Source organism: Elephantulus edwardii, unplaced genomic scaffold (genome assembly GCF_000299155.1).
Source record: "Elephantulus edwardii isolate Elephantulus edwardi_28Jun2011 unplaced genomic scaffold, EleEdw1.0 scaffold00006, whole genome shotgun sequence".
Classification (NCBI taxonomy): Eukaryota; Metazoa; Chordata; class Mammalia; order Macroscelidea; family Macroscelididae; genus Elephantulus; species Elephantulus edwardii.
This window is the reverse complement of record NW_006399756.1, coordinates 36,290,325-36,300,954: the sequence shown is the minus strand read 5'-3', so window position 1 is coordinate 36,300,954 and position 10,630 is coordinate 36,290,325. Positions and strand designations below refer to the sequence as shown.

At 38.5% G+C, this 10,630-nt stretch overlaps 1 protein-coding gene across 2 annotated transcripts in view; it reads right to left on the bottom strand.

Moving 5' to 3' along the window:
* Window positions 1–1,225: 1,225 nt before the first annotated feature.
* LOC102859604 (cytochrome P450 2C19-like) overlaps window positions 1,226–10,630 on the bottom strand; it is a 27,224-nt gene continuing 17,819 nt past the window's right edge. For both annotated transcript variants that reach the window (XM_006880095.1, XM_006880096.1), the window contains 4 exons: window positions 8,870–9,011; window positions 4,703–4,890; window positions 2,201–2,342; window positions 1,226–1,407 (listed from right to left, as the gene is read on the bottom strand). In XM_006880095.1, the coding sequence (XP_006880157.1) occupies window positions 1,226–1,407; window positions 2,201–2,342; window positions 4,703–4,890; window positions 8,870–9,011 (654 nt within the window). The remainder of the gene's footprint in view (window positions 1,408–2,200; window positions 2,343–4,702; window positions 4,891–8,869; window positions 9,012–10,630) is intronic.

Below are 10,630 nucleotides of genomic sequence, written 5' to 3'. Positions count from 1 at the left end.
CCAGCAGCCAGGAAATTAAAAGGCGCATTGCCATGGGAAAGTCTGCTGTTAGGGACCTCTCCAAAGTACTGAAGAGCAATGGTGTCTCTCTGGAGACTAAGGTGCGTCTGATACAGGCTATGGTCTTCGCAATCACTTGTTATGCATCAGAGAGTTGGACAATGACCAGGGAGGATAGAAGGAGAATTGATGCCTTTGAGCTGTGGTGCTGGAGAAGAGTATTGAGAATACCATGGACTGCTAGGAAAACAAACAGATTTGTCCTACAAAGGGTTAAACCGGGTGGCTCCTTGGAGGCAAGGATTCTGAGGCTCCGTCTAACATACTTTGGACATGTTGTGAGGAGAGACCGGTCCTTGGAGAGGGACATCATGCTTGGGAGGGTGGAGGGACGGCGCAGGAGAGGAAGGCCCTCTAGGAGGTGGATTGATTCAGTGACTGGGATAATTGGGATGGGAGTGTCAGAGACAGTGCGATTGGCACAGGACAGAGCGGAGTTTAGGGCTGTTGTACATAGGGTCGCTATGAGTCGCAAGTGACTCGATGGCACATAACAACAACAACAACATTTAAAGATTATGATAACAATAAGATGAAGTCATTAATTCTAACACTTAATGTTCATTCTTTCCTACTGCTAGTTCTCTTGTTATTTTTCTACCAGTTGGAGCTGCTTCTTAAAACAATGTGTTTCCTTTGAAGTGGAAACTTTCAATAACTCTTGATGATATTCAGGGAAGGGAACTTTTCTCTTTCTTCTCTAGTGTTTTCTTTATGAAGAAAAAGATGGCTACTGTGGCCACTTGAGGGGTTTTTTCCCTTTCTTCTTTCTTTTCATTGCATTATGCTCAAAAGATGAAAAGTCTAAAAAAATGTGTCAACAAATAATAATGTTTTTAAATATTTAGAATACACAGAAAAGTGGCTTTGAATTGACATACATTAATAATTCTGCTCTATTTCAAAATGAAAATATGCTAATAATTGAGTTAAATATTAATGTTTGTGTGGTAGCAAATACAACTCTTAAAGGGTGTAGAAAATAGGCTGTAAATTTGTCATACAACTCTTTAATTCCTTAATGGATGTACAGTTTTCATTGGATCTTGAGGATATGGGGAGTTGTGGAGAGATTTCACAAGAGTCCCTAGTGTTTGCAAAGAGGTGAATCATAGAAGAAATTTGCAAATGACAGTGCAGATATAATTAATGAATCTGCCTTTCTTCAAACAGGAATAAAGCAGAGCTGGAAGAAGGGTGGCACAGATACCAATCCAGTGTTAACTGGAGTAATGTCAATGTCTTTAGGGTCAACCAGAGGCTTCAAGGTAAATTTCTGTAAAATGCTGGTCAGAAATATAAACAGCTCCATGCGGGCCAGTCCCTCTCCCAAACAATTTCGTTTTCCTAAAAATAACAAACACATAGGTTAGATACTTTTTGAACATTATTTTTTTAACTGTAACACAGAGAATATACTTTAATTATGTGATGAATGATGAATAGATGGATGGGTGAAAGGCAGGATGGCTAAGTATAAAGATGGATAGAAGAATCAACATGCTTATGATAATGTATTATCTAAATGAGTTTCCTTCATTCAACAAACATTTCTTGAGTGTAATTGTTATATAGCTAATGAAATGAGGAAAACCTTCAAGGGAATTAATTGTGTTATCAGTCTTGGCAATGAGTTAAAACATATTAATAATTATGGAACTGAAGAATGACTCGCAATGTTACTATTTGTTATACAGAATGACATTAGTTGTAGCTAACTCCCAAGATCAACAATCATCTTTATATCAAGGACGTTAGCCTTCCACCCTAGACCTGCTTTTTGACATTTCAAATTTTCATCAATGTTTTTTAGGCAAACTCAGATTGCTTTTTATACAATGAAAAACATTGAGAAAAAGGGGAATCCCAGAATGTTTAATTGTACCTAAACCAAGAAAGAAACTATTATCCAAACAGAACTAGTGAACAGTACATGGTTTAAAATCAGGATAGGTGTGCATCAGGATTATATCCTGTTCTCCATACCTATCAAACAAAATCACTAATATCACATACAAGCAAAATCCTGCTGACAATATAAAAAACTAACTAAAACAGCACATCAACAGAGAACTGTCAGAAAGCCTCAACTGGTCATGTATATGTAGCCTGTTCCTTGAATTACAGATACAAATATTACCTGAGGAGAAAGCCACGAAGTAATCACTCCTCTTAAAATTGCCACTTTCATCCAGAAAGTGACCAGGGTCAAATGTCTTTGGGTTAGGGAATGCTTTTTCACTGTGAAGCACAGAAGTCAGGGATGCTAATATGGTTGTACCCTAAAATAAACAGAAACAAATAAAGTGAGTGACCCTGGGGCCTGTTCTTTCTTTTTTTATTTTATTAATTTTAATGAACATTTACATAGATTTTGGATTTCCATTCATTCGTTGTTGCACTTTTCTCCCTGCCCAGGCCTATCACCCCCCACCCCCATGAGCCAGGTCGCTCCTTTCTTTGAAAAGTAAACGAAAAAATTTTTTCTTTGGTATACAATCCCCCCCACACCCCTCCCACGGCCCCGAGTACACTCCACTATGCACCCTTAATTCTGGACTCTTGTGATAACCATAATACCCTACCATATATCACTTTTAAATTATTTTCTCCATCCTCTGTTTCAATGCAGGATACATAATTTATCCAGTTTTTCTCAGTCTTACCCCAACCCTGATGTCAGTTCCATTCTACAACAGTGGGACCATGCAGTATTTGTCCTTTTGTGACTGAGATATTTTACTCAGTGTAATGTCCTCCAGGGTCACTTATTTTGGATAGTATTTCATGATTTCCTTGTTTTTCAATGAAAAGTAATATTCCATTCTGCAGTTTCTCTATCCATTTGTTTGTTGATGGGCACATGGGTTGTTTCCAACTCCTTGCTGTTGTGAACAAAGCTACAAGAAACACGGGTGTGCATATATCTGCTTGGATGTCAGCTGTGGTCTCTTTAGGGTATATTCCCAGTAGTGGAATTGCTGGGTCAAATGGTATCTCGATTTGCAAATTTTTGAGAAAGCACCACATCACTTTCCAGAGTGGTTGCACCATTTTACACTTCCACCAACAGTGAATAAGGGTTCCAGTTTCTCGACAACCTTGCCAGCATTTGTTGCTTGCTGTTCTGTTAAGTTTTGCTATTCTGACTGGGGTGAGATGATATCTCAAGGTTGTTTTGATTTGCATCTCTCTTAGAGCTAGGGATTTTGAACATTTCTTCTGTGCTTGTTAGCCATCTGAATGTCTTCTTTGGTGAAAGGTCTGTTCATATCCTGTGGTTTTTAAAAGATTTTTAATCACATAGGGATAGATTTCTCATCTTTCTTCTGTAGAGCAGCTGGCAGATTTGAACCTCTTGCCTTTGGGCTGACAGTTTAACTCTTTACCACAAGGCCACTAGATGTCTCTTATGGTTATGTTGTTGTTGTTGTTGTTGTTACCTGCCATCGAGTCACCTGTGACTCACAGTGACCCTGTGTACAACAACCCTAAACCCTGCTCTGTCCTGAGCCAATCACACTGTTTCTGACACACCTGCTCTCATTACCCCAGTCACTGAATCAGTCCACCTCCTAGAGGGTCTTACTCTCCAGTGCTCTCTCTCCATCCTCCCAAGCATGACGTCCCTCTCCAAGGACTGATCCCTCTTTTCAACATGTCCAAAGTATGTCAGGCGAAGCCCCAGAATCCTTGCCTCCAAGGAGCAACCTGGTTTATCCCTCTCTAGAATGAACCTGTTCATTTTCTTAGCAGTCCATGGTATATTCGATACTCTTCTCTAGCACCTTAGCTCAAAGGCGTCAATTCTTCTTCTATCCTCCCTAGTCATTGTCCAGCTCTCTGATGCATAGCAAGTGATTGTGAACACCATAGCCTGTATCAGCACACCTTAGTCTGCAGAGTGACACCATTGTCCTTTGGAGAGGTCCCTAACAGCAGACTTTGCCATCGCAATATGTCTTTTAATTTCTTGGCTGCTGATGCCAAGAGTGTTGACTGTGAAGCCTAGCAAATTAAAATTGTTAACAATCTCATCTATTTATTTATAATGAATTAGCTTATTTTTGCTAAGATTTCCTTCCTGGATGTATTTCTGTTGAGTAGCTTGTGTTCAAATAATGCTTTGACAAAGATTTTCTAGGAGCCAGGGTGAAAAAAAAAATTCAAAAACTCAGTCTTTGAAAAATGACTTTGTGTGTTGTCTTACTCCAACACCTAACCAGGCTTGCACAGAACTTAGTGAATCTCTGAAGTAAATGCATAGTGTCTTCTCAGGTAGTTTCTGAGTGTACTTCTGGCCTTAGACAAGCATGTGGATTTCTTAATTCCTCCATGCCCATGTTTCTTTTGACAGTGTTTCATTTCTACTACCACTACTAGAAGTAATTTGGAAATATAAGTTGCTTAACTTATCTAAAACAAAGAAACCTAACCAATTTTGAAGTCTTAACGCTGCTAGGTATCAAGACCTGTTACAAATCTTTGGAGTTTCACATTGGAAAGAAGATAAACTCTATCAAGCTGCATTTACAATGTATAGGACATTTTCATTTCTTTAATATTAAATTGGGAGAAGACTAGAATGATGCCATGAATCTGGACAAGCACTGAGGTCCAATTCAGAAGCAACCAGTTTTACCTTGGGGATGAGGTAGTCTCTGAATTTTACATCACGAGTCACAGAATGAGGCAGGCTGGTGGGGAGGAGGTCAATGTATCTCTGGATCTCATGCACCACAGCATCTGTGTAGGGCATGTTGCCCCTATCTTGCATGCAGGGGCTTCGGTGACTGCCAATTACACGGTAAATCTCTTCCTGAACTTTAGCTAACAAAATATAAATAAGAATTGATGATAATTTGAAAATTGTTATTTTTCTATTGTAATAGAAATTCTAAAGGTATATAAAAAATCACCATAATTATATGTCTAGAGGAATATTTAGGCAGATCAAGATAATTGATAATTGCTATAAGAAGACATATTAACACTCCAATTAACTAAGCATTAGTGCAAATGTGTACATATGCTGTATTAGCCTCTAATAGTTTTTGGATGCCATTAAGTCACCTAGAACTTATAATGACCATATAAATAACAAGTATGAAATAACCCTATCCTGCACCAACTCAGATATGCTCCAGACCATTCTACAGTCACTGTGTCTACCCATCTGATTCACCTCTTACCTTTCCCAACATGAAGTCTTTTTCCAAGGACTGATAACTTCTACCAAATTGCCCATAGTGTAATTTGTATCCTTGCGTTAGTGTAATGTATCCTTGCCTCTGAGGAACCCACCGGTTTCACTTCCTCCTAGACAGATTTGTTTGTCTTTTGGCAGTCTGTGGAATATTTAGTACATCTATCCATCTTCACAACTCAAAGTTATCAATTCTTGTCCCGTCATCTTTATTCACTGTCCAACTTTCAGGTCATAGAAAGCAATTGAAAAGACCATGGCTTGGATCAGGCCGCTTAGTCTTTAAACTGATATCACTGCTCCTGAGCACTTTGGAGAGAATCTTGGCATCAGATTTTCCTAGTGTGGCACATCTTTTGATTTCTAGCCTGCTGCTACCATAGGTATTGTTTGGGAATCCAAGTCAAATGAAATTGCTGACAACTTCAATCTTTTCTCCATCTATCACGATGTTCCCTATTGGTCCAGTGGCAAGGATTAGCCTATAGGTTAGGTAATGTAAGGAAAAGTGATTAAGTATTTCAAAATATAAACAGTACATAATTGTTGTTATGTACCATCAAGTTGGAACCAACTCCAGAGGTTTTCGGAGTCTGTGTATCACACAGGAGGAGGTTGCCCATCTTTCTACTGCAGAGAAGCTGGTGAATACAAACTGTAAGCCTTTGGGTTGGCAGCACAGCTCCTTACCACTAGACCACCAAAAATTTACTTTCCCTTAGATCTGAAAGATTACAGTCTGAAATCAAAGATTGAAAGGACATCTCTCTCTGAAGATTCTATGGGTACACCCTTCCTTATTTATCCATTCCAGCATCTGGTGGTTTCAGGCAAATCTTAGTGTTTTTGGCATAAAACTCATCACCATAATCTGTGCTTTTCCCTTTAAATGGCTGTCTTCCCTCTGTGTCTCTTTTCCTCTTATGAAGACATCAGTAATATTAGATTAGCACATATGCTCTCCAGAATGCCCTTTTCCTAACTAATTGTATGTGCAAAGATCCTATTGCAAACAAGGTCATGTACATAAGTATTAGATTGTTGTTGAGATTTTTTGAGTGGGAACTGACCCATAGCTGACTCTCCAGTGGGTTTTCAGAGGCAATAAATTGCACAAGAGGAGATTGCCCATTCTTCTTCTGAGAACAGCTGGTGGATTGGAACTGCATGCCTCTAAGATTGCATTGCAGGTTCTTACGACTAGGCCACAGATTAGAACAAGAAATTCTTATTCTTACAGAAAGAAAAATAGGAAGCAAATACTTTTACATCAAAAGATAAATCCTGTGATGTTAAAAACTTGAGTGCAGCCATCATATCTATAGATACGTGTTAGTGTGTGTGTACAATGACTTCCACTTCCCAAAGGCAGACATTTTTAATTATTCTAGCAATTTCCACTTCCTAAACAACATGTCTCCAGAAACTCTATGAACTTTGATAAATGTCAACAGTTGTAGAGGGGCTTCAGGCCTTTTGTTCGTAGAGTTGCTATGAGTCATGCTCTACTCAAAGGCAATCAACAAGAACAACAACAAGTAATTAACTATTTTTTCATTTATCCATTTCTGATTCTATCCAATAATATCCTTATAGCATGATCACTTACATTTGTATTAGCAATGCTTTTTTTTGGGGGGGTGTGTACTGTCAAATCAGATCTGACTGGTACAGGAGAAGATTGTCCCTCCTTCCCCGGCAGAGCATCTGGTGGGTTCGAACCGTGCACCTCTGGGATTGTAGTTGCAGTTCCTTGCTGCTAAGCCACCAGAGCTCCCCTAGCAATGCTTTATAAAATACATATATGAACAAACACACACACATACACTCTCACTCACACCCATACCCCTTATCTCTCTATTTTCCTCATTCTATTCTATTGCAAATTTTGGTATTTATCTCTTAAATTATTGAGATAAATTAAACATCATGCTTTGATAAGATTATGTATCACTGCATAGTGCCACTGTTGTAAAATGGGACTGACATTGTGGTTGGGGAGAGAATGAGAAAGATGGGATAAATAATGTATCCTGCATTGAAACAGATGAGGGAGAAAACTGTTTAAAAGGGATATATGATTAGGTATTACTGTCATGACAGGAGTCCAGAACGAAGGCTGCATAGTGTGGTGGACCTGCGGGGAGAGATTGTATAACATTGAAAGAGTTTTTCTTTTACTTTTTAAAGAGAAAAGCGAACTAGGGGGAGGAGGGATGAGCAGGGAGAAAAGTGCAACAATGAATGAATGGAAATCCGAAGTCTCTGTAAATTTTCATTAAAATTAATAGCAATAAAAAATATATAAAGGGAAAAAAGATCACATATCAAATTTTGTACTTCTTAGACTTCAAAAGAAATATTTCAAATCTAAATTTTCTAGGTAATTTCAACCACTCAGGTAAGGCACTTTTCCAAAGGCCACAAACCTTGCTGGTTGTTCACATCCACCAGCAACTCTGCAGAAGAAAGATGGGAAATCTCCTCCCATGGGACTTACAGCTTTGGAAACTCAATGGAGAGGTAACAATGGGTCAGTTATGACTTTATAGTAATTTGGTTTTAATTTTGAACTATTAGGAAACTTAAGATAGTTAATCATTTTCCTATTATCTTCCTTCAGAATTCTTTTATCTACCATGTTGTTGTTGTTAAGTGCCATCAAGTCATAGACGACTCATACTGACCCTATTAACAAAAGACCTGAACACTTGTATAACTTTGGTCATTTCTCTATGTTCATAGTTTCCTGAGGCAAGCCATGTCAGAAGCGGATGCCACTCCTGCTTCCAAGCTTGATTTAATCAGGAAGCTCCACCAAACACTTACCCACCATATCAAATAGAAATTGTTTCTTTACTAGACCTAGTGCCAACTATCCTTCTTAAAATTTCCTGATGTAAATCCCCTCCCACATAATACAAAACCATGATCTTTTTCTATGTATGTAAAAGTTGAATCATGAATTAAGGAAGACTAAGAAAGAATTGATGATTTTGGATTGTGGTATCGGTGAAGAGTATTGAATATATTATTGACTGCCAAAGAACAAACAAATCTGTCTTGTCATAAGTGCAACCAAGGTGTTCCTTAGAGGAAGGGTGATTAAACTTCATCACACATACTTTAGACATGTGGTCAAGAGGTACCAGCCCTTGGAAAGAAATACAATACTTAAAAAGTAGAGGGTGACTGAAAGAGAGGAAGCCTCCCAACAAGGTGGAGTGACACATCAATTTCCACAATGGGCTTGAGCGCTGCAGAGATCGTAAGGGTGGCACAGGAAAGGAGTTGTCCATTGGGTCACAGTGAGTTATAGTAAGTCAACTCAACAGCATCTAACAACAACAACAACATATCAACAGTACAACAAATCTTTATGGCATTGCTTTGCCCAAATTTTCTTTTCCATCTCTCAATCAGTTTCTCCCTTTGTGCAAAATCATCATCTTTTTATCTCTTCATCAAAAGTGAGCTCATTATACATGTTTCCTTAGTAATGTAAATATGAGTCTTCTCTAAGAGAGACAAGATAGAAGTTTCTAGCAACGTAATGTCAAGCTTCTTTCGGAAGTTCATCCTGACCACCATTTGTACTCATACCTTTGACTTCAGGGTACTTCATCAAAAGTAGGAGTCCATATTTCAGGGTGGTGGTTGTTGTCTCTGTTCCAGCTGAAAACAGGTCATTTACAGTCATTAACAAACTTTCAATTGTAAATTCAGTCTGCTTATTGTGCTTTTCCTAGGAAAATTAGAAAATAGTTTGACAAATTAGTTTGCCAACATATTTAATTGCTGTAAAAAATAACCCAAAAAGTTAAGCAAACTTAGAAATTAGAGAGTTTTGGGTGTTTAATGTGGGTTTTTAAAAACGTCTATATGCATAAGAGTCCGGAATGAGGGTTGCAGAGTGGAGTATACTTGGGGTGGGGGTGGGGATGTGTGGTGTGTACCAATGAAGGAGTTTTTCTTTTGCTTTTCAAGGAGAAGAGTGGGGTGGGGTGGGGGTGGGTGGGGAGAAAAGTGCAACAATGAATGAATGGAATTCCAAAATCTCTGTAGATGTTCATTGAAATTAATAATAATAATAATAATAACAATTAAAAAAAATTTAAAAAAACAACTTCTATATGGCCACCAGCTTCTCTGTGGGAAAAGAACGGACAATTTCATGTGATTAATTGCCTCTGTGAACCTACTGGAAGTTTAGCTATGGGTCAGATCTGACTATAAGGTACACAACTCAATAACATGGTATGGAAAACACTGCAAATTAGATGATCCTAACTTCATTTCATACCTATTTTTCCTTTCTTGAGTAAAATGTCTACTTACCATCCTTTTGCACCTACATGGGTCATGCCACATAGATTTTTCCAATGAGATATAAATAGAACCCCGGTGGTACTACAGTGTCTCTCTTTCTTACTCAAAACCCAGACTCAGAGATGCGAAAGGAAAAGATCTTGTCTCAGGATCTGGATTACAGCATGAAGGTGAAGGTCTGTATATTAAGTATGGAAAGAAAATGTGAAATAGCCAACTCTGTGATGCTTCAGGACTACTGTCTTAGTCCTCACCTAGCCCAGTGTGGAATCTTTGAGTATGAGACATATGAACCCATAACTTGCTTAAGTCACTGTTGACTAGATTTTCTCTAACTTGTAGGCAAACAAAACCCATTATTAAATATTATATTGAGGAAACGACCTACTAAATTCCAAAAAGACTTTTATGTTGTTAGATGCTGTTGAGTTGGTAGTGACACGCAGTAAATCTGTACACAGCAGAGTGAAACACTGCCTGCTACTAAACCACCCTCATAGTTGCTGCTGTGCTTCAGCCCTCTTTTTGTAGCCACAGCATAATCCATATTGTAATGCATCTTCCTCCTTTTTTCTGGCTCTCTACTTTAACAGTCTCTAGAGTTCTGGTGGCCTAGTGGTAAGAAACTGTGCTGCAATCCCTAAGGTGTGCGATCCGAATCCACCAGCTGAACAGGGGAAGACTGCATGTTTTAAAATTAAGAAGGGAATGTGTCAGGCTTGTATTCTTTCTTCATACCTATTTAATCTGTATGCTGAGCAAATTATTCTAGAAGTCAGACTATAAGAAGAGGAATGTGGCATCGGGATTGGAGGGAGACTCATCAATAACCTGCATTATATAGATGACCTAACCTTGCTTGCTGAAAGTAAGGAGGATGTGAAGCATTTGTTGCAGAAGATCAAGAAATGAAACCTTGATATAGATAGCAACTCAATGTCAAGAAAACAACGATTCTTACCACTGGACTGATAGGCAACATCATGATGAATGGAGAAGAGATTGAAACTTTCAACAGCTTCATCTTGCTTGGAT